The following is a 25,816-nucleotide window of genomic DNA, read 5'->3' on the forward strand; positions in this document are numbered from 1 at the left end:
AGCTGCTGAAAATGAAAGTATAGCTAGCTTCTGCTCTAGTCTGCCATAAATCCGATCATCTGCTATGATCAGATCTATACAAAAGCCTAAGAAAGATTCAGTTTCAATGGTTTGTCTTAAATGACGACATTTAACGAAACAGGGTAAACCTTTATTAATGGTGAACAAAAATTCCTGCATGACATCTAGGGTTACATACTTTAACATAACCAAAACATATGAACAACCCTAACCAGAGTAATTCATGAAATGAAAGACACAATTTTGACTCGATTATATACAAGAGATATATAGAATCAGGGTCATACACTGTCGTTTTTGCCTAGGTACGTCATCACTTTTTGGAAAGGCTGCCGGCTTTCAAGTGTCGGGCGTAACTCTGTGACATTGATGAAGTTGCCGTTAGAGAAGACTTCTGCATTCTTCTGCAATGTGGACAGTTGACTGAAATATTTATTTCTTGCAGCAACAAGCGAACACTTCTTTGTGATATTCAGAACACACCCACTGAAAATCAAGACAAGTCAGACTTAAGTAATTCATATAGCAAAGACTATTTTTAAAAATTAAAATTAGTAAATGTTTGGGTGTCCTAGTTACAGTAGTAAAATCAGTCAATTTTTAGATGAATAACAAAATAAAAAACCCCGGAAAGAATGCATAGGACACTGGGGTCTCTGAGAACTGAAACTTGGCCGAAACAATCTGTGGCTTACACAAAAACAAATCCTGGAAACCCATTCCATTTTTGTGTAACTCATCATGACCATGTAAATGATGTCTTAAATTTAATGCATGAATGAAAAATGGGTTGTGCAAAACTAGACATAAACGAGCAACATGCAAAAAAGAAACTATCGTTCTACCAATTTCCATGCTTCTGTAGTGTCAAACTAAAATTATTTTAACATTTAGTCACCGAATAGAATAGTTACTGAGAGATGTATGAAGGAATTAATTTTTTTTAACTATGCATAATAATTATTTTAACTATAAAATTCAAGTTTACTTGGTACTGTTGAATTTTCAATCTTGATTGAAATGCATGCTGTTATCAGTTGATGTGTGCATTACTAAATTAGCCTCCTAGTTTACACTGCCCAACCCCAACTCTTAACTCTGCTAAGGTGGTAATGTTTTTCAAATTACACTATCATCAAAACAAAATAATGAACTATGGCCATCATCAATCAACTGACAAAAAATCTATAAGTAAAATATTAATTTCTTTGCAAAACCAAAATGTACCTTTGCTCAATTTTATATTTGTTAAATATTGTCCAAAACACCAATCAAAACTGTCTATATATGGAAAGTCAATATTTTGCAAAATAGTCTTGAAAACATATTTATCTTAAGTTAGTTTTGCTATTTTGGTTAACAAATTGTCTAGAAAGCTGTTAATTGATGTTTATCATCTTTCCCTCCCCTCCCCACCCATGAAAATTAATTTATAGCTTGCAAAAATAAATAAAAAAATAATAATAATAAAAAACAATAATAATAATAATTAAAAAAATAAAATAATAATAAGATAAATTAATAACAATGATGATTTTACAAAAACTTGTCGATAACATTCTGCTGAAGAGAATCTTACAGTTTTGCTGGCTTGACGCGGTCCGCCTGGGAAACCATTTCAATGTGACAAGTACAAAGACTTTGGATGCAGAGCTTTCCCGACCACACGACAAATTCATCTCTATTCTCCTTCAACGAACATGATCTTGAAGGTGCTGACCAACTTGGAGTGCTTGGTCTGGAAAAAAAAGAAACAAATATTTGTTTAACGACACCTCAGCACATTTTAAACCATGGCTATTTGGAGTCTACATATCATAATTTCATCACTTGGTCGAGACAGACAAAACCTGCTGTCTTCATCCAGGCTACTCCTTCCAAAATGCAGCAAGAAATCTTTAATTTACATTTTTTTCATCAGACCTAGATGTGAAAAAATTGAGGGGAGTGAACACTGATTAATTGCAACCCGAAATGGGTGAGCAAAAAATTCCACAAACTTATCTATTAAACTTCAAAAATTGTAGAAACCCAGTTATTTTGCCTCAAAATATCAATTATTACATGAAATTATTTTGCCCCCCCCCCCCCCCCCTCCCAAAAAAAATTGAGCCAATTGTTTTTAAAATTTGCAATAGACCTCTTTCACATTCCACTGCACATGTGCCTGTTGCGGAGTAACTTGAGGACGCAAACCGCAAACTCACGCGAGATCTCGCAAAAATATACCTGTGGACAAGTTGTGGGGCATAGACAATGGGAGGCCATGCAATAGGAATGTGAATATTTCCATGATTAATTATTCTATCAGTAGGGAACCCGAAAATTCTGTCAAAGCAAACATATCAAGTACCATATCAGGCCCATAGCCGGGGTGGGGGGTGGGGTGGGGTGGTGGGTGGGGGTCGGTTGGAGGTATCGGACAATCCCCCCATGCAGGATTGAGTTCCGCTCAAATGAAAACAAAAAATTGGATTTTACATATAAAAGTTCTTGTTCCCAAATGACTGGGATAACGTAGCAAGAACATCTGTCTGAGGTTCCATTTGCTGAAGGTTCGATCCTCCTCAGTGGGCCCCGTTTGGTTATTTCCCGTCCCAACCAATGATCCATCAAAGGACGTCGTGTATGCTATCCTGTTTGTGGGATGTGAGAAGTATGCCATGTATCATTTATTATAAATACATTGGTACGACTGAAAATAAACGTGGCTCTGTGACCAGGCTATTTTACATGCATACCACAACTTAATGCAACTTGTTAATGTATATTTCGCAACAAAAGTTTGTGTATTATTATTCGTGAGTGTAACCGGTGTCATCTCATTGTTTGGCAAGGGGTTCTATATATATATATATATAAAAATATGGAGACTTCCCCCCACACTTCGGCGTTCGTTTGATGAGTTCCGTTTACATGAAATTTCGGACCCCCCCCCCCCCCCCCCCCCCACGCCAATTATGCTGGTTACGGGCCTGAAGTTATATACAATATTCATAAGTTAGACCAAACATCAAATTAGGATCGTATCGGGTTGCATGGGTCTACCACTCTGGAAAAGTTGCTGAACTTTGTTATGTATAATCATGTACGTTATAAAAACGTGTGATACTTGCATACCATATCATTATATAGGACTTCTCCCTATGTTTGTAAATGTGTATCAAAGTACTGATGGTATCGCTAACGATCTCGACCAATGTTCTCAGGTACAAAATAGTAACCAAACACTATTGTACATACAGATATATGTTTACTTTAAACTGATCTTCATGTAAAGAAGATGTCATCTTCTAAATTCTTCAAAACAAACAACGCAAACAGCCGCGTTTACTCGATTTTGTAGGTTTTTGTGTGTGACAGCTCATGTTTTAAAATTTTGTAAATATCAGATATTATTTCAATTGAAGTTGTATGTATCTGATATAAATGATAATGAAAATAAAATAAAATAATATAATAAATAAGATAAGATAAATAAATAAGTAAATAAATAAATAATTTGTGGATAGACATGTAACACTGATTAGTAGTTGTACAACTGTCTTTTTTAATGAAACGATAAGGGGAAAATAGAGCTGTGATAAAGGTCTATGTAAGTTAGGGGTTTTGTTGGGGGGTTTTTAGGGGGAAGGGGAGGCATATTTTATTAAATTTTAAATACTGATACATGTGGAGAATTAAACATCACTGGTAAATCCGCGTGAATATTTAACTATAATTCTAATTGTTAAAAATAGCAAACACATTCCACTAAAGTTAATTTTATTGTAAGAATCTTTTAATTTTGCGCTGTTAAAATATCCATGACAGTCGGCTCCAAAGACTCTGTCTAACTTAATGTTTCACTGTTTTTGGTCTTAAACCATTCCGATGTAAACTTTAGTTAACTGTTTTTCGCAGCCATATTAACATCTTATATGAAATATGTATGTTAGTCGCTAGAGATTCACTCACGACAACTGTCGATCATGCCCCCAATTTGTATATAGCCTCGATATTGTCCAATTCGGCAAGGGACGGTACTCTTCGTGCACATGCACAATGGGAATGTGAAAGAGGTCTATTGGCGAATTTGGCGAGTGCCAGAACTAGCCCTTAGATTATTATTATACTGATAAAGGGAGCTAAATGATGGGGAGACAGTGACAGCTCCCCTTAAATGGTGAACTCTGGTAAACATCACAGCCTTCATTGTACCAGTCGTGGGACACCACTCGTGCAACCCACTGCATCTCAGGTAAGTGCCCTACCACTGAACTACATAATTTAAAGTTGTTTAACGACACAACTAGAGCACATTGATTTATTAATCATCAGCTATTGGATGTAAAGCATTTTTGAATTTTTTAATATAGTCTTAGAGAGAGAATCTGTTATATTTTCCCATTAGCAGCAAGGGATCTTTCATATGCACTATACCACACAGGATGGCACATACCACGAACTAGGGGCGGGACGTAGGCCAGTGGTAAAGTGTCTACCTGATGCATGTTCGGTTTGGGATCGATCCCCATTCGGTGGGCCCATTAGGCTATTTCTCGTTTCAGCCAGTGCAACACGACTGGTATATCAAAGGCTGTGGTAAGTGCATATAAAAGATCCCTTGCTACTAATGGAAAAAAATTAACTGGTTTCCTCTCTAAGACTCTTATGTCAAAATTACCAAATGTTTGACATCCAATAGCCGATGATTAATAAATCAGTGTGCTCTAGTAGTGTCATTAAACAAAACAAATTTTATACCAGTGCACTGGTTGGAACGAGAAATAGCCCAATAAGCCCTCCAACGGGGATCAATCCCAGACAGACTGTGCATCAAGTGAGTGCTTTACCACTGGGTTATGTCCCACCCTCTGACAAATGCACAAGTGTTTACTTGAAAGATATGCTGTCTTTCAAGTGCAACCAATGAAAATTAACAAAATTTCTGTGGAAAATAACATGAAGAATATTTTTCCATGGCCTTTTTTCTTTTGTTGTGGTGACTTTATTAACTGCTACAGTTGCATGAAGTCACTTTGTGTCTTGGGGAGACACACACTATGGACTTGTATTTATCAGGTAAGTATAGAAGATAACAAAATTAAGCTTATTACATGGGGATGCATTCATGTCTCTGTGAGGCCACCTCGTGGACCTATATTTCATAGCTAAGTAAAGAATATCACATTATTAATAACATAGCATGGATAGACATCAGTGTCGTTGGGAATTCACCACACAGACATGTATTTCACAGCTAAGTATAGAATATCACATTAGTAATAATAGAGCCCAGGTAGACATCTGTGTTGTTGGGAGGCCATGTATTTTCGCACAATTAACATGTGGTTAGTTGGTTCTAACATGTAACTCACCGGATGTTTGGAATGGCTGCGTCTACAGACTTGGAATGTTTCAGATCATCCCTGTAGCTGAACATGACAACGGCATTGGGACAAACATGACGGGGCTTCTCTTCAACACTCAGATCGCCATATTCATACAGATAGATCTGGAAAAAACCCACATATATAAATGCTTACAATTCGATAAGTTCATACTCATATACAACCAGTGGTTTCACAATTGAAAAAAGAAGACAGAAAACAGAAATAATCTGTGGCTATTACACCTGTCATATTAAACAGATTCAGAATTTACCAATAATTAAATCCACTGTGTTAATACAGTTCTGAAATGTAATCCCATTCCCGAGTTAAAGAATGAACAAATACCTGTAAAATGTTTTAAACTGGACAGTTAAACCTCCTGTTTGGTTGACATTATCAACTATAGATCTACACTGAATGCAAAAAAAAAAAAGGAATATAATTTTCCACTGTAATATTAAATGTTGTGTTTTAAGAAGAGAGTAACACATTATTAAGATTCAGGAGAATGACAGGTTAATATACCGTATTTTCCAATGTATTATGCGCACCAGTGTATAATGTGCACACCCCACTTTGAATGTTTATTCCCATGAACCACAATATAATGCGCACCGTTTTTTTAAACCACAAAATCGACAGTGAATGCAAAGATGTACAGTTTTCCTCAAGTCACCAAAATTAACGAAAAGCGAAAGCAGCGGTATATTTAAGAAACAAAACTTAAGCTAGGTATTTGTGTACATAGACCTACATGTCACACATGCATAAATCAAGACAAAAGTATACCCATACACTCTAAATAACTAATAAATAAATGAAAAAAATAATAATAGCACATTACATTCGGTTCTCGTGCCCAACGTGAATGTGCGAGATTTCTAATTTTATAGTAGTCTCATATATTTCCGGTTTGAAGGAAATGGCTGAATTAAATCTCGTGGAAATAAAAAATATTTACGGTCTATTTTTGTGCACTTTTTGGCGAGGTATGGATGCTTTTGTACATTTATTTTTCATTTATTACAACCATCACAAGTGAAAAGTGATTTTTAAGAGTGTTTTGGTGTTTCATTGGAATGAATACTGTCAATAACCTGTAAAGTACCGTAAACTACTGATCGAAGATTTTTCGTGGGTGATCGCTGGACATTTTTAAAAGATTTTTTTTCTATTGTTATTGTCAATTGCACATAATACATGGGAAAATACGGTATGTTTATCATTTCAAAGAAATGAGTATTTGTAATCGAGTATATCGATCTTAATTACAAACAAACAATAACACTGATTTGCATTTCTTTTAGTGTTCAGTATATAAAACTGTTTCTACTGTACTAACCAATGACAATTTGTGGACTATCATACTAACGTGAACTTCTATTGCACTGACCAATGTTCACTTCAATCATACTTACCAGTGTGCACTTCTATCATACTTACCAGTGTGCACTTCTATCATCTACTGACCATTGTGCACTTCAATCATACTTACCAGTGTGCACTTCTATCATACTTACCAGTGTGCACTTCTATCTTCTACTGACCATTGTGCACTTCAATCATACTTACCAGTGTGCACTTCTATCATCTACTGACCATTGTGCACTTCAATTATACTTACCAGTGTGCACTTCAATCATACTTACCAGTGTGCACTTCTATTATCTACTGACCATTGTGCACTTCAATCATAGTTACCAGTGTGCACGTCTATTGTACTTACCAGTGTGCACTTCTATCATCTACTGACCATTGTGCACTTCAATCATACTTGCCAGTGTGCACTTCAATCATACTGACCAATATGAAATTCTATTATACTGACCAGTGCGCATTTCAATAATAATAATGACCTGTGTGGACTTCTATCATGTACTGACTAGTGTGCAATTTTATTATACTAACAAGCGTGGAATGACCTGTGTGGATTTCAATCATACTGACGAGCATGGACTTCAATTGCACTGACCTGTGTGGTCTCGAAGAGATGAGCCAACTGTATCTGTGTAGATGTGTCTAGTGTGCTTCCCTTGTAAACATGACAGTCGTGGTTTGGCGTCGGCTCCAGATTACAGTTATAGTTTTCGGATACCATCTTCACATGACCCTTATAGAATACAAAATATCATACTTCAGGTGCCCGACGTTTCATTTTAGGTTACACACCACCATTCACTTTTGCATGCATTTCAATACAATTTCTATGTCACAATACATTCTGTAAAAAGACAATATCAACAGAGCCACAGTACTGCTATTTTTATGATGTACATTTGCTTGACCACAATACTTTGGAGTTAACCATTCTTAAGCCCAAGCACCGCCTCATTTTTCTGGTATATAGACCTGTGACAACATACATCATACAGAAATATTATTTAGTAATAAACATAACAAGTATCTTCAAACCAATGGGTCATTTAAATACTACTTAAGTAACAAAGTAATTTAATTATTAATATGAGGAAGGTAACCAACATGTAACACTAAAAAAGCAACAAACTGAAAAAACAACAAAACCCCCAACCCCCACCTACAATACAATTCAAATAGCTGAATGTGTTATGTAAAGAATAAAAGGTTATATATATGCTACATGACTTTCACTCATTAAAATAAAAATTATACTTGTCCCAAGAATTAAATTATTTTCTGTATTTTTAAATTAGTGATATTTACCATCATAAAATATTACAATTTAATTACAGTATCACTAAATAAATATTTGATGCAAAATTTCAGCTGTTTTAAGCAGCCACTTAAAGCAGAATAAAAAGGTGTTTCTTAAGACAATGTTCTGTTTAATAACGTAATCAACCCTATCAAGGTGTAACTAATGTGCACATTTGACTGTACTCTGTGACCTGTGTATTTTACCTTCATTATCTTGAATACAACCAGCTGTCCCCGCATGTAAATGGGAAGAGGCGTTGGCCTCAGAACGTCAGCGTGACGGCACAGCTGTACACCTGAAGACAATCAATATATTAAACACACTTCCACACATTTCATGCTATTTTCATGTTTCCAGCTAACAGATTTTTTTTATTGACTAAACTACATATTAAATACATTTTGTTGTTTGATGCTATTGTCATGTTTCCAGCTAACAGAGACTTTTTAGTGACTAAATTACATATTGAATAAATTTTGTTCTTTGCTATTGTTGTATTTCCAGCTAACTGAGATTTTTTATTGACTAAAATTACATATCGTACCACTGGCAAATATACTCTTTTTATTTCACTAAATCGTATTGCGCAACTGCCACCTGTGGGTTACACTAGGGGAGCAATTAAGTTACAGGACTCCTGGCAGCAGAGAGCACGAACATGAAAGGTGGAATTTCAGACACTGACGAATTAAACGTCTTGTTGATTGTGGAGTGACTGGACATGCCAAAACATTTGGTAGCCCGGCGGACTACCGGGGTTAGACAACTGGTATACCGAGTGAGAAATCGGTAGCCAAAACACCCTGGGCTACCGCTAAGGTCGAGCCCTGTCATGTGACACATTTGGCAACAAATACTGAGCTGCGTTCAGCCAGACTGAGTGGAAAACGTCTGCTAGACTGGTTTATGCGCTTCACAGTAAACCATATGGCCATGTTGGAAACCAATCAAATAGCTTGCACACATTAGCGAAACGTTTGCTGGCTGAACTTGGGGCTGATGCTTCTTGTTAGTGGCTATTACCGGAAATTGTCGACACAATAAAATAAAATAAATTATTTCTCAAACACAATATAACTTTTATTGTGTGTATCAAACAATCAAATGAATACTTGTATGGGACTTAATAGTCCGGGAGCCATGGGGTTGAACCTGGTTTTGCCGGGTAAAGTTTTTTTCTCTGCTGATTCTTGTAGCTTGGGGCTACCTCTTCAAAATACAGAAGGGTGCCTGGTGATATCTCTGGAGCATTTTCAGATATTAACCCCTTTATGCCTGGAGTGCCAAAATCCCAGAAAATTAGGGATTTATGAGATTTCATGCAAAATACTCAAATCAAATGCATCAAATTTGCTTTCTCCAATGTTTATTCATAAATGAGGTTATGTACAATGTATTTGACTACAAATTAATGAATGTTAACCCTTTAAGGCCATGCCAGCAAAACACTTTTGATAACAATACGGGTAGTGCTGGATGAACCTTCCTGTACACCCATTAAGCCTTAATCAGCATGTAGAAATTTGGAGCACATGATACACACTGGCACCATAGCCAAAGCAGCAAACTGTAATGATGTGAAATCTTACCCATGCTTGAATGGCCAATGGCTGAAGATGATAAATTTCCTATTTTTATGCCTTCTTGACAAATTTTTCTAACCTGGAAAAAGGAAACAGTTATTACAAATCTGTATTTATATAATACAGGCAATCATGTTTATGGTTAAGAAGAACCTGCATTCATACAGTGTGTGTGTGTAAGTACATGTAAACAAACAAATCACTTGGGTCATCCATTAAGAGGCTGTCTCAAGGCTACATAACAAGCAAAAATGTTTTTTTTATATGTCTTGTGAATGTAAAGATTATACCATGAATTATATGCTCACAATCAACTAATTTCAGTTACTATAATTAATAAATTTATATTATTGAAAAATCCAATGTAATTGTGAATGAGAGGTTGTAATACGTTTACATCACAGCTTGAATTTGAATTGTATCTCCACATTGACAAACTATCACAAAGCTACGTGTCAATGCTGATCAGTGAAAACCTAAACTAATTCACATACTGCCAAACAGGTTTTTTTTAAATGTAAGTGTGGAACATTAGTCCATCGTCTGATTCCTTTAACATTTTTAATACATACATTTCTTCCATTACCGTTTTTTTTCTGTTTTTTTATTTTTAACCAAGGATTCTTGGCAGTACATTACATTTTGACATTTCTTGAGTTAATTATGCAAAGATTATATATGGGATTGATAATGTGTTTAGTTACAGGGCATTTATCACAAATAACAATTTGTAAACTGAGCATGCAGATGTATGGTACCGTATATAATAGACAGAAATAAAGCACACACCTCTTCATCCGATTCTACCAGAAGGAATGCAAAACTGTCAGCTAGCTCTCGCTCTGTGTATCCATTCTGCTTCAACTCTTTCTTCTTCTCTAAGTACTAAAAATTAAATTAATGAAAAGTACTTAAGGCAAGAATCAAGTTCAAAGTAAAGACTTTTTTTATCCAGGGGTCCAGCCAATTTAAAGTTATAGCCACACCACCATCAAAAAGCACCACTTAAATTTTTTTTAAAACAGTCTTAGCCATGAGTAATATCAAGGCGAGCCGAAGATCACTTTCCTGAAATGGTCATAGGTTAGCAATCAAATAAATTTTTAAATAAAATTAACTAAAAATTGTTTTGCAAAACGATCAATTTTCTGACTTCTTAAATCTTTCCAGGCAAGTGTAGAGGAGAGGAGGAGAGATCACTCACTTTTCCTGTTACAGACAGAAAAATACAGCACCAATAATGTTTTAAATTATTCTTTTTAAATGAAAGCAACAAATTTTATCTTAAGACTGTATCAGTGGAAATAAAATTTCAGCTGGAATCCAGTGTGAACACATCATAATTTTCTACTTACGGCATGCAAGAGTTGAGGATTGTTGACCGACTGAACGCCAACAAATGAAAACTTCCTGTGTGATGCAGAGTGTCGGTAACTCTTGGTAACCACCGGAAGGATTTCCTGCTGGTACTCATGGGATTCCATTGAAAGCTTCCTGAACAGGCCTGCAGGAAGAAAAGAAAGACAGGTTTTACTTAATGACACACCTGAAACACATGTATTTAACTGTGGTTATATATGACATATGTTGGACAAATGGTTAAGGACCACACAGATAATTAAAGAGGAAACCCTCTGCCTTCATGGGCTACCTTTTTACTAACAGCAAGGGATCTTTTATATGCATCATCCCACACACAAGATAATACATACCACAGCCTTTGCATTGGTTGGAATGAGAAACCCAATGGCAGAGCTTCTAGATTATAGTAGCTAGTGGCATTCAATGTTGGGCTAGTAAATAACTACTATCATCATGCCCGATGGCCAGTAAAAACAAATTTGTCAAATCTTGCATTTATGTCTGTTTTCCTGCCCCACCCACCTACCCAAATCGAAGGGTTTTTAAGTTCCATCTCCCTCTTTAGGTGACATACCTGTATCTGGTTGTATTTATTAATGTAGGGCTAGTGAATTTATAATCATGGCTGGTAATTTGTTTAAATCACTGATCCCATGGCTAGTGTATTTTTATACAATTTTAGAAGTCCTGCAATGGTCACCTGCAGGAGACGACAAAAGAAACCGGTTCTAAAAATTGAAACTAGTAACGTAGGTACATGCAAGTCCAAGGACTCAACATTAACTCGCAACCTCCACTTGTCCTATAGCAGAATATAGGACAGAACACTCCATTTTGACTTGTCTTTTCACAAGTGCTGCTGCAAAACATGTTAAAAGTCCAATACAAATAACCAGTTAACGATAATTACAAATAAATGTTTTGTTACTTACACATTATTATTCATTGTTCATTTACATTGGAATATAGCTACGGCTATCATCTTCAAAGAAATAAATCAACAAGTGAGAATCGCACTTCGCTGTTTTTTCCTGAGCTTGAAATACTTCAGCCGATCATTCAAAACACCTTGGCCAATAACCTCTGGTTCAGTCGATATGCTGAAACATTGCGACTCAATATGTACATTCTTTGTCAAGCGAGCAGCAACGGAAAAGCCCGATAGTAAGGATTTCCGAATGTGACAATTTATAAATAGTTTGACACCATCACACAGGTGTTTTAGTAGACTAGTACTGTGTTAAAAAATAAAAATATGGCCTAAAACATTTAGCCCGACAGCTGAAACTAATAAATAGAGGATTCGTCACGAGTATTTTTTAATATGGAAAATATCAACCGAGTCTATATTAATCAGTATTTGTCGAGGCTCTGCCGAGGCTCAGGTACACAAGTCTTGTTGGCTTGTAAGCAAATGACCCATCCACAGCAACAAATTACCTAGAGACCTTGCAGATTTGCATACCATTATTAACCGGGTTAATAAAGTAAATTATCACATGGGTTTATGACATGAATATCATGGGTAATTTATAGGATCAAGATAATTAAAAAGTTTATGCCTTCTGCTTTCATTAAAAAACCACAAACTATAAATAATAAATTTAAATAATATCAACTGTATCAATACATATTGCAATACAGTTTTGACTAGCTGTATCGTTGCACCCTACTTTTTAGAAATGTGCTTGTCCCACCCAATTATTTCAGTTAAGAGTTGAACAAGACAATTTCATTGATCTAGAACTTAGTCTGAGAAAATTTCTCAAATAAGAGCTAAACATACCTGCATACACAGGTACATTGTATACATGCATATTGTGTACATTGTATATATACTGTAAAATGTGTAACATTTTGAGTATATTAATTATGGGGAAGGGGGAGGGAAATAAAAGAAATAGTATATATAGCAATAGTACTTTAGAACTTTATAAAGTAATAGAAAATCAATCTTCATTGAGGGAATTCAATCAACAGACTCTCGGTACAAGAATGAATGAATGAATGAATGTTTAACGATACCCCAGCACAAAAATACACATAGGCTATTGGGTGTCACAAATGGTAAGTATATGAAAATATTATTTATATCGTCTTGCCAAGTCGAAAAGATATATTGGTTAATAAGAAATTTAAAATCACTTTTGTATCACCATCCCAACTAACGGGTGCTCCAATTTCATGTATTGTAGAACTTGGAAACATGAAAGTGAGTCTGTAAAAATAATATATTTGGATGCACATGAATCCTTAATCTGTTCCAGAGCTTTAATGATTGCCCAGGTTTCAGCAGTAAAGATTGATGCTGAATCGGGCAATCTCATGTAAATTACTGCGTCTATGGGAAAAACTGTAGCACAAGCCACAGAATTCCCATCCCGTGATCTGACTGTGTACACAGGAATGTAATCACAGGCTTCGAAATTCATGACGGCTCCACGGCATTTGCCGTACTGCCTGGTGCATTTGCCGTGATGCCTCAAAACGACCAGTTACTTTACGGCTATGGATAACCGTGCCCTTTTAATTACCTGCCGTGGTGCCCCTTTTGTGTATGTTTGTTTTTTTAAGACTTGTACAACCCTAACTTTTATTTTAAAACATTAAACATGCACGAATTCGATGTTCCTTGGTAGTGTTTGTATACAGTTTCTTGGTCATGTATTAGAATTGCACATCGAACGTAACAAATGATAAATTACGGTTGAAACGTACAGCGTTACGGGGAAAATACCCACCGTAAATTGCCGAAAGGTTTAACGTCGTACATTTACGAAAAAACCCGTAAAAAAGCCGAAAAAGAATCCCGGGGCAATTTGTTTTTCTTCAAAATATGCCTACAAGAAAAAGAAGATTAAAAGAATCCGAGAAACAACGGAAGGAAGAGGGACAAAAGTTGCCAAAACTTTTTCATTATTTCAGGTAAAAATTATTATTATTATTATTATTATTATTACTATTATTATTATTAGCTATTTAAATGCCCGCTGCGTTCAACCAGACCGAGCGGAAAAACGTCCGCTAGACTGGTTTATGCGCTTCACAATAAACCAATTGGCCACGTTGAGAACCAGTCAAATAGTTCACGAACGTTAGACAAACGTTTGCTGGCTGAACTTGGGGCTGTTCATGACAAATTTTGAAATTATAAAAAAAAGTCTGTCCCATCATTCTATAAAAAATGTTTTTTGCTATTAATTTCAGTTTTGTTTGACGTAACAAGAAAAGTAAAAGTGTATTGGAAATAACAAAACAATACTAATTCTGTGTGCAATTTACAAATCAATCGGCTTAGAAATGAATAACTTGTAGTAAATTTCATAGTAATAAAAAAGGGGTTCCCTTTGGGACGGGCTTATAGTTTTAATGTTTATTAGCCTATTGAACGGACCCATCTTAAAATCACCCAAATTAATTTATTCCCAATTAACTGAAACACTGAAATAAATGTGAACTGTTTAATGTTTGTGGTTATTCTTGAATATTCCGTTTATTTAATTATTACCCATGCTCAACAGTTGATAGGCCTATACATCACTGGCGTAGGAAGCGGGTACTTTGTAGCAGCATCGATGGTTTATATATTAATTTTATACGTGTGTCTGTGTGCGCACCCACCCCACTTTTTTGTATCTTCCTACAGGCTACACCCGTGTATATTAACTAATTCTGGGTACTAGGCCTAAGCAGTAGCCAACAACGAAAATTTTACCACGTCTTCTTCAAATGACCTTCACCTTTGCATGCGGAAAAAACGCGATGACTTGTCTGTGCGTGTGGTATCGAGAAATCCTTGATTGTTTTCTTGAGATCGCACGTTGTTGTTTTTGGAAAATAAACCTACAATGTATGAGATGACTGGAGTTACGATACTACGATATATTTTCCTCTATAGGCCTACAGTATTTAGCAGTTTGTAATAAACGCCGTTTAATCGCCATACGTTACCGTACTGTCATGCGATCTTGTGTGTCACCAATTACCGAGGTACCTAATAAGAGCACGCGTTAATGATTCCGATTTCAAACAAATTAGTTACGCTCATATCCATTCAACGTCCAGGCATGTCTAGTCTGGGTCCAGTCTCTAACAACGCCATGCAGTGATTGGGTCCAGGGCACGGCGTAAGAAGGTGCCAAAAAGTGAGGTGGGGGTGTATAAAAACCATCGCTGCCCCCCCCCCCCCCCACGCGCACACCCCCCTCAACCTCCATTTAACACACACACACATATATATGAAAAATAATCCATAAATGCATACTTAAGAAAATAGGCCATGGACATGGTGTCCTCCGACAATGTTTACGTTTTTGTGGATACGGTCACATGACAGAATGAGATTTATCCCTCCACTTTTTTTTAATTCTATGTTTGTTGGAGAAAAAGTTGAAATTAGGGTGGATTTTTAAAATTATTGTTAAATATAGAATTTACAACACAAATAATATAAAGATTAAATTTTTAAAAACCTAGATGATTTGGTTTGAACATTTATTTATTTAATTATTTGTATTTCAAATAATTTAACACTGAACATTTCATCCCTTTTCCTAAAGCTTTGATTGTATTGTTCTGAAACGTAATACATATATTCTCTTGATAGTCTCCACAAAATAATAAAGATGTCTAAACTTGTGAAAACGTTTTTTGTTTTTTAAATTAATGAGATTGTAAAACTGAAATAGAAATCTTGATTGGTTAATTCTGAAACTTAGTACCTGTATTCTACAGTGATTCTCTGGAGATACCTTCACAAACAAATAGATAAAATTAACATATCTACTTTTATTATAGATTATTTTATTTTATTTCTTTAATGTTAAGACTTTAACATAACTGTCCAGCCATTCAAATATAATTTTCTTTCAGTCATACTCCATCTACCACCTCATCATCGAGTCAGGCTGGTCAGTCGTGTACACCGACACATTCAAGCACAGTAACTGTGGTTGATAGTCCAACCAAAGGCCAGGAATCTACCAGGAGCAACGCAAGTAATACTAGTAAAACAGCTGATGATGTTTCCAATGTCAAGAAAAGAAACGTGAAAAATACTACACTAAGCCTTGAAACAGTAAAATCGTGGGGATTTGAGTGGTCGGATTTTGAGTGTAAGACTGAGCATAATATTACACATGTAATCAAAGTGTGGTGTAAAACATGCAAGAAAGCATATGATGACCATAATACATCCATCCCAAAGGAAATCTGCAATACGACACATGGCGAGAATGCAAAGTCATCAGAGTTTGATCTTATTGCAGCTTATATTAATGGTACTTCAAATGTAAAAAAAGACACAGCAGTCACACATGGAAAATCCAAAAATCATAGAGATGCTGTCAGTAAAAACAAGAACACTGAGAGAAATACAATTGCCTGCTCATTCCTTAAAATGGATGAAGTTGTAAAATCAAGAATGTGTAAACTCTTTGACATAGCATATACTGTGGCAAAATGCGAGTTGCCTTTTACATTTTATCCTACTATGGTTGCCATGGAAAATAAACATGGGGTAGACACTGGGACAAGTTACCTCAATGACAAACAATGTACAAATTTTATTGAGCATATTGGTGAGACAATGACAAATGAAGTACAAGAACTATTTCAAGCAAAACCTTTCTATTGTTCTATTATGTTTGATGGAAGCACAGACAAAACTCTGGCTGAGAAAGAAGTAATTAGCATCAAATTACTACAGAACGGCAAACCAACAATTAAGGTTTTAGGGTGAGTGGAATTTAATTTTTCTCACTTTGTTTTATAAAGGGCAGTTACAGTATGAAGCTCAGTGCAGGAGCACTCACCTGAGGTACAATGTGTAATAAGACTGAGTACCATAGAAATACTCTGAGGGTGTGTGGGGGTTCCCATTCCAACATATGCCCATGACTGACACTTCAAAAGCTGTGGTATGCACTGTCCTGTGTATCCTTATATGTATGATACAAAAGATACATTGCTGCCTTATATATATATATACACAAATATTCCTTTCCTTTTATGAATTAATTACGAAAATACTAATAGTTGCAATAGAGCTAGTTCTCACAGGCTGCTTGTACTACAGATTCAGTTTGATTGACCTGCCTATAATTATATGTCATATTACAGAAAATGGGTGGGACGTAGCCCAGTGTAAAACACTTGCTGGATGCGTGGCCAGTTTGGGATCGATCCCCGTCAGTGGGTCCATTGAGCTATATATCGTTCCTGCCAGTGCACCACGACTGGTATATCAAAAACCGTGGTATGTGCTATCCTGTCTGTGGAATGGTGCATATAAAAGGCCCCTTGCTACTAATGGAAAATATGGCAGGTTTTCTCTCTGACTATACGTCAGATTTACCAAATGTTTGATGTCCAATAGCCGATGATTAACAATTTATTAAGCAATGTACTCTAGTGGTGTCGTTAAACAAAACAAACTTTTTTATTTCAGAATATGTGAACCAGAGAGTAGTCAAGCAGATGATATAAAGGAAGCCATAGATAGAAAGTGTTTGGACATGAAGCTGGATCTCTCCTCCTCGTGTGTCGCAGTTGCAGCAGATGGAGCTTCTGTTAACTTTGGGGCCAAAGGAGGGGTTTTAAAGAAGCTGCAGAATGAGATGCCTTGGATAAAAATTATACACTGCTTGGCTCATCGACTGGAATTGGCTTTGTCAGATGCTTTCAAGGAAACCTATTACAAAGACACAGTAAATAATTTTTAACTTATTAATATGTTAATATTCATATAATATTATATCAACAGATAATGCTTACGTTTACGATTACTGAAGTTGTTTTGTAGAGTGGACCTACATCTCTACAGGATGCTTTATGGCCATGAACATAGAATAGTCTAGATATTATAATATTTCAAGTATTAATGTTTACAAATAAACACCCAGAAACACTAGACAGATTTGTAATAATGTAATGAAAAAATGTCATAATTTTTAAATCTATCAACATTTTACATTCTTAATTAAGTTTCTAGGGACGTCCAATAATATTTCAAAATCTTAGGTAACCAGAAGTTTGTTCACATGATTTTTACAGATTGTTCAATATTGTGTATTATATTTAATATTACATAACCGCTGAGTTACAGTGTCCAAAAATCATCTTAGAATACACCAATAAAGATTTAGAATCTAATGATTCATTGCATAATCGGGGTAGGATTGAGCTCAGTTGGTAGAGGACTTGTCTGAGGTGCTTGGGTCGAAGGATCAAACCTCATTGATGGATCCATTTTCTGTTTTTTCCATCCCAAACAGTGCTTCAGAATGGTAACAAAGTCTGTGGTATATATTATCCTATTTGTGGGATAATGCATATAAAAGATCCCTTGCTGCTAGTCAAAATAAAAGTGATGGCAGTGGATTTCCTGTCTCTGATTATTTGTTTGGTCCTCAACCATATGTCTGATGCCATATAACCGTAGATTAAAATGTGTTTGGTGTGTCATTACATTTTTTATAATTGTACATATATATACTTTTTGTTCATTTTAGGTGGATGACTTGATGATGCACCTTTATTATATGTACAGACGATCAGCCAAGAAATGGAAAGAACTGGAGCGCTTATCCGAGTCGATGAATGAAAATATTGTCAAGCCAAGCAGGTCACAGGGCACTCGTTGGATCGATCATCGCCGGAAAGCATTAAAAGCACTTGAACGTGACTACACCTGCTTGGTGTGCCAGTTCGAAGACATAGCGTCTGGGCAAAGAAAGGATATCAAACCAGCAGATCAAGCAAAAATGAATGGCTATCTAAAAATCTTTAAATCACACAAATTCATTTTGCATGTTGCTGCATACCAAGATTTGGTAGAAGACTTAGCTTCACTCTCTCTCTGTCTGCAACAAGATGATTTGGCAGTTTCAAATGTAAGAACCAGGATTGAAGCTGTTTGTCTATCTCTGAAAGCAAAACAAACCCAATATGGAAGACAGCTGCGCAATGTAATCAGTCACACAACTGAAGAGAATCAACACACATTCCGAGGTGTGACGCTATCATCAGGTGCTAACACCATGACAGACTTTGCAAAACATCATACCAAGTTAATTCTCAATATCATTGAGTGTATTGAATCTCGATTCGCTACATTTATTCAAGACAACATATTGATGGCAGCTGACATATTTGATCCAGCCAACTTGCCAACTGAACAGGGAGATCTTGCCACATATGGGAACCACGATGTGGATTCACTGATTGACCACTTTGAACATATCCTGTCTTCTCAATGTGATGCCAATGCGGTACATGGGGAATGGATGATGCTGAAGTTGGATCTCTCAAAACATCACAAGACCATGACATATGCAGCAATCTGGGAAAAAATGTTCACTGAAAAACAAAATCTGTATCCAAACATCCTCCAACTTGTACAAATCGTTCTGGTCATGCCCGTCTCTACCTCTCAAGTTGAAAGGCAATTCTCCTGCATAAAGAGAATACTGGGAGACTGGCGACTCAATTTGAAATTGAGCACTATGGAGCATCTTCTGAGAATCTGCTCAGATGGTCCGAAACCAGTGGACTTTGATCCATTACCTGCTGTAATGAGATGGAACAGCAGCAGTGTTTGTTCAAGGAGACCAGATACGTCATAATCTCTCACCACCAAAGTTGTCTTTAAGGACACCACAAATTTTTTTTAAATACTGTTTTGTTTAATGACACCACTAAAATACTTTGATTTATTGATCAATGACCAATTTAACAGAATTACAAATCAAGGTTTTTTCCTGGTTAAATTGACTTCCTAAAAAAAACTGCCTTGGTGCCCTTTGAAAATGTATGAACGTAGCCTTTGTGCCTTTTAAGTTAGCCTTGATGCCCTTCATTTCCTAGATTTTTAAAGGCTATTATAGCCTGCCCTTTTAACACCGAATTTCGAGGCCTGTAATCACAGTACCTCTCTTGGATTTCCATGAAATGTTGTTTATAAAACAATTTTTGGTGGTTTGATACACCAAGGTGGCAAAATAAAATAAGAAGGCGTTTCCAAAATGTCTGTTAAATCAATGTTGGAAACTGATAAAAACTGCTTAATGCGAAGACCAAATGTTCTAATCACATTCGGTTTCGCATCAAATAACTTCATATATTTATTATCAAACACCGCATTGTGTGCAGGATGTTTTGGCATAGATTTAATCTTTGTAGCATACTGCAGAGAAAGCTTTGCACGTCTATCACCCAAACTAGGTTCGTGTGCATCGACATACAACTCTCCACAGGAGATGTTTTGAAAGCACCAAGACAAAGGCCAAGTCCCTGGTTGTGTATAGGATCTAGCATTTGCAAGTAAGACTTACGTGCTGACCCATACACAATGCACCCATAATCAAATTTAGACCGAACTAAAGATGAGGAACAAAAGATAGCCTCCTGTCAAAAATAACCCCCAGAAACAGCTGAGGATCTAAATGGTGACCTCTTTTCTGGCAGATATGCATACAGATGGTTTTTGACTTTGAGAATCGAAATCCGTTGTCAGTTGCCCATTGTTGAAGTTTATTCAAACAAAGCTGCAACTGACGTTCAATGATACTCACACTGGACTACCTGTAGCAAATCTGAAAATCGTCGACATATAACGAGCTATCAACGCAAGGTTTTAAACACTGGGTGATGCTGTTAATTTTCAAGGAAAAGAAAGTTAATGACAGGATTCTACCTTGAGGCACACCCATCTCTTGGGAGTGAGAATCGGATAACGTAGATCCCATTCGTACCTTGAAAGAGCTATTCTATAAGAAATTTGAAATACAGTTAGGCACGTGGCCTCTTAGGCCCACGCCATGGAGGTCTTTCAAAATCCCATACTTCCAGGTAGTATCATAAGCTTTTTCAAGGTAAAAAAAAACCCCAATACCAAATGCTGGTTATGGATGAAAGCATCCCTACAAAATGTTTCAAATCTAATAAGATGATCAACCGTGCTATGTCTAGGCCTGAACCCACATTGCATGTTAGTAAGCAATTTGTGGGACTCAAGATACCAGACAAGTCTACGGTTGATCATTCGTTCCATGGTTTTACAAATGCAACTTGTCAAAGCAATAGGGCGATAACTGGTAGGATTTGTTGGATCCTTACCAGGCTTGGGAATAGGAATGAAATTTCGTTAATAAATTTGATTGTGAAGTTTGTCATTGAATAATATCAACAACGCAATCAGTATATAATAATAATCCACTTGAACTAGGTCTGCAAACTGCAGTAACATGCTATCTCTACATCGCCACAGTTACAGCATGCATTGTTTACTTTTCCCTTTCAAGTTTTTGGCACAGGAAATAAGTCTAATGACATGCGTGTTTTATTTGGTTGGACACGTCACATGGTAATTAATCTCGCACATGTATATGTTTTAGACTAAGAACTTGGAAATCACCAATCGCGACAACAGGTTAACCTCAATCAAGTAAACCCCAGTCATGCTTTGAATTTCAGTGTTTGTTTTATTTATCTATTGTTTTCTAATTTAACACTTCGCTGACAACAATTTACTTTAATGGTAACCACACCTGCAATGACTCTGCTTGGCCTATTAACATGTAGCAGTCTGGATAATGTGTCACAGCTGCCGATACAAGATACCTTTATTGTTCATCAATTAACAACGAATTAGATGTCGTCGTTATATTCTTTTGATATCGGTCTGACATGGGATAATGCCCTGTATTTGAGCAATAGACATCACCGTTTCTGGCATCATAAACAGTAGGGCCCTAAATGTATAACCCACTACCGAATACACTGAACCATATATTACTGTGTGTCACACTGTCGTACACTCATTTAAATTTAATTTTTTTGATAGTGGTTTTAGATATCAACCATGAGTCTGCTCAATTATTTTTTCCCGGGGGGGAGGGCAAAAGCGAAAACGGAACAATGACGATGGATCACACTTTACAAAAAAACTATAACACGACAAAAAACTGAAAGTTGGAACATGATTTAAGTGTTTGTTTTATTTTATTTTTATACTCGTAAATGTGTAATGTTACAAAAATTATATAAAAATCCAGTTATAATTGATCAGGAATTTGGGCTAGTGCTTTATCTTGGTGGGCTAGTGGTTTTCACAAACCCACTAGCCCTGTGGCTAGTGACTTTTCAAAATATTTGTCATACTCTGTGTAATCAAAGTATCAGATTTAAAACATACATATATGCAAACACACTTAAATAGTTGAAATTTTTTGTCATTTAACTCAATTTAACAATTAAGTTACTAACTATAAACTTGTATAAGGTTACGCTATCTACAGTTTATTTCATGGGCTGGATCAAGTATATGTTGGTTGCATTAATGAAACCAAAATGTCTGATCTTAAAAATCCTTCGAAAGCAGGAGAAAACATGTTAAAGTCGACAACAGTCACTTTTCACATCCTTGTTTTGGCTTCGTACACAATAAATAAAACATATACAACGGTAATTTTTTGATATGATATATTTAATAAAAGGGCCATTCCATGGTATTTGGTCCATGGGTGTGGAAATTTCAAAATGATCTGATAAACTAAGTTTTTATTTTAACTTAAAGCATATAAAAATATATATTTATTGCCAATTTACTTATGTTTTATGGGTTTTAATGAGTTTTATTTGAAAAATTAATTTTTGTAAGCCAGGACGTGACATTTGTTTTTTGGTAGTATTTCATTACTGTTATGCCAAATTTAAAAATCCTTTTTAATTCTCCCCGTTCTCAATGTTCCAGGTATAAATAGAAGGTATAATGATGACTAGTTGTATTAAATGATTAAAATAACCACCTCAAAGTTTGAGCCAGGATGTGACTTTGAGCCAGGACGTAACTTTCAAGATGGTGAGTTACACTGAGTAAAGAATTTTTTAATTAAATCTCTCTATATGACTAGATAAATTATGTGCTCCACAACTACTGACTTGCAATTCAAAGTAGAAATAAATCGCTATCATTTATTGGTTGCTTGTTGACAATCCACCAATTAAAATGCAATTTGCATGGAAATCATTGTTTCTTACTGTTGTTAAAAAGCATTGGCCCACAGTAATTATTTCAGCCAATTGTAATTGCGCTTTCTTAGCCGCTTGTGTCAGAAGAAAAACGGGACCAAAAAATGGACGACCCCCCCCCAAATTATCTCCTCGGATTTAGACGATTCACGAGATCGATCCTGGGGAGATAAAATCTGCGGAAAATTCTCATCCCTGGATAATGCACATGTACCTATAAGAAATTACTTTTGTTTTCAATATTTCTGCCCTCACAATCAAGAATCAGAAACAGAGAAACTGGTTGGCCGGGGGAGGGGGAGCATGTCCAGATATTTAATATGGATTTGTGTAGATAAAAAAAAATAAAGAAAATACTATTATCAATTAATTCTATGCTTCTATGTTTTGACTAAACTCAATTACTGATAATCCACCAAATTAAAGAATATTGTATTTAACCAAATGTTCCATTTTCTGAATCCAAACTGGTGTACACATACAATAACTTTTGTGTCAAAGAATTGTTCAAATACAATGTGCTGCTTAAATCTTAAGTTTATTCCTTGGCAGATACAGGTATCGAAACACGAATTAGAATATATATATAAACCAACATTCATCCAGTGAAGGATGTAATTGGTAAAGATACATGTTGAAGATAAAACTTGGGTTGGGGGAATTCAAATCAATTGTATTGTTGAGATTCTTGCTATTGTCATCCATCAACAATCTATATATACATTGTTGACAGTTTGGCCAATCAGTTAATGATGAACAGAAAGAAACTGTCCAAAAACTAACATCTTTACCGACTGGGGTTCACATTTTGAATTCCAGTTTGAAGCAGATGATCATAAAAATACTAATAAAAGTCAAAATATGATATATTAATTGAAAAATATATGCTACATTGTAAATTGCAAACAAGAGCTTTTGTACGGGGGTTATAAATGCAAGTTCATTTTACTATCAAGGATTGAGCCACAAAGTCAAAACTTGGTACATATGTAGAATATGCACATGCTGGGTAATTGCCCACGTGGTCAAACCACCCCTGGTATGCAGGTATATTTTTCACAATTACTTTTTTCTTCTCAACTTTGGACCCTAACTACACATTAATAAAACATTTGATTCATATAAGCGTTCTCATTAAGAAACATCTATAGGTATATACTTCAAATCAAATAACAGTTTGTATCTGTGATAAATAATCAGGGAGTAATAGTAATAGTCCCCCAAAATATAACAAATATCATTTCTGAATGATAAAAAAATAAACTTTAGGGGCCGATTTCATGTCTGGGTTTCGAAACACTGGGTTATATCAAAACCTAGGTTTAACACTGGTTTACATAAAACGCTGTAAAACTTGACCAAGACGTACACTTGTGGTGCATTTCACAAGTGTGTGTTTAACCCGTGTTTACAAAACCACGCTTTTTACATGGGTTACCCGCAGATTTGGAAAGGGACATAAGCGAGGAATAGCTTACACTTCATCACTTTGTAGATGAAACTCGTTACCGGTATATTACTAGCGTTCGCGATAGGGATTAGCTACCCCCCCCCCCCCCCCCGATTTTTTTTTTTAGCAAACCTCCACAAATGATGGACATATTTGGGCAAAATGAGCTTGACTGAGAACGTTTCACCATGTATTTCCATCATTTTACTCAAATATTAGTTATAATCCATGTCAAATGCTTACAGAACCCTACATAGCTGTAATAATGCAAATATGAAAAACGTTTTGTTATATAGGCATTTTCCTTTAATTCTAACATATTTTTTTTAAAAGATGGGACGCGTACGCCTGAGGGCACTGAGATTACGTATGGTCAAATTTTTAAAACTGTGGGCCTGTACCGCCTTGTTCCCCCTTTATTAAGACGAGATAAACACGAAAGTATATCATTATAAGACTGCAGTCTATGATAGACGTTTATTGCTTTGATACCGGTGGTAACCAATCAACTTCCAATACTAGTACTTCCCGTTTTCGTGTAGTTCATACACAATGAAGATATTATTTTTTTCTAATTTAGTAAATAACTATATTTATTACCGCAGTGACCACTCATAACAGGGAAAATATTTTCCATATTTTCTCAGTGAGATATAGTCTGCAGTGGTGTGACTTTCTGTCAAAAATTATGGATGATTTGACGCTTACAAACCAATGACTTTGTCGGTACTAAATATAACATCATCACGATTTGGCAAATGCACAAAATGACGTCATGTACTTTGATGAGTTTGTTTTCACAACTGTTTTAATGTTAAATTTATAACAAAATGTCATTTTAACGCAAATCATTATTTATATTTTAGCAGAATAACGATAACTTTTGTTTTTAAAAATTATCTGTGAACGTGATTAAAATACAAAGTTATAGCAATATCCAGAAGAGTGTTGTGACGGAACATGCTCTTAATTTTGTTTTCGCCTGTGGCGATATTAATTGTTTTAGAGGGCCATGTGCAGTTCCAATATGCATTTAAGCCCAGGTGGGCACTTTGTTACGTAATACCTCTGCGCGACGGTCGTCGAGCTCTTCTAATACACACACCCAGACCAGGTGCGGAGGCCATGTGGCTAGTAGTTACATAATACCTCTGCTAGTTCGGTACGTTCGGGGTATTGTGGGCGGACTAGGTGTCAGCAAGTCTGGCGATCTAAGAAAAATATGCCGGCGTCGTCGCTGTGGAAATATCACTTGATAGGGGGAGGACCACGATGTAAAGAGAGAGATAGAGATAGAGAGATAGAGAGAGAGAGAGGA

At 35.9% G+C, this 25,816-nt stretch overlaps 1 protein-coding gene across 1 annotated transcript in view; it reads right to left on the bottom strand.

The window, feature by feature from the left end:
• The window catches only part of LOC121369192, a 79,076-nt gene that overhangs the window by 39,523 nt on the left and 13,737 nt on the right, over positions 1-25,816 (bottom strand). Inside the window, exons 2-9 of the mRNA XM_041494110.1 lie at positions 11,012-11,160; positions 10,446-10,541; positions 9,663-9,735; positions 8,277-8,368; positions 7,369-7,506; positions 5,382-5,518; positions 1,601-1,759; positions 309-507 (exon numbers count right to left, since the gene is read on the bottom strand). Coding sequence (XP_041350044.1) covers positions 309-507; positions 1,601-1,759; positions 5,382-5,518; positions 7,369-7,506; positions 8,277-8,368; positions 9,663-9,735; positions 10,446-10,541; positions 11,012-11,160 — 1,043 coding nt within the window. The remainder of the gene's footprint in view (positions 1-308; positions 508-1,600; positions 1,760-5,381; positions 5,519-7,368; positions 7,507-8,276; positions 8,369-9,662; positions 9,736-10,445; positions 10,542-11,011; positions 11,161-25,816) is intronic.

The sequence above is a fragment of the Gigantopelta aegis genome, chromosome 3 (assembly GCF_016097555.1).
Source record: "Gigantopelta aegis isolate Gae_Host chromosome 3, Gae_host_genome, whole genome shotgun sequence".
Taxonomy (NCBI): domain Eukaryota; kingdom Metazoa; phylum Mollusca; class Gastropoda; order Neomphalida; family Peltospiridae; genus Gigantopelta; species Gigantopelta aegis.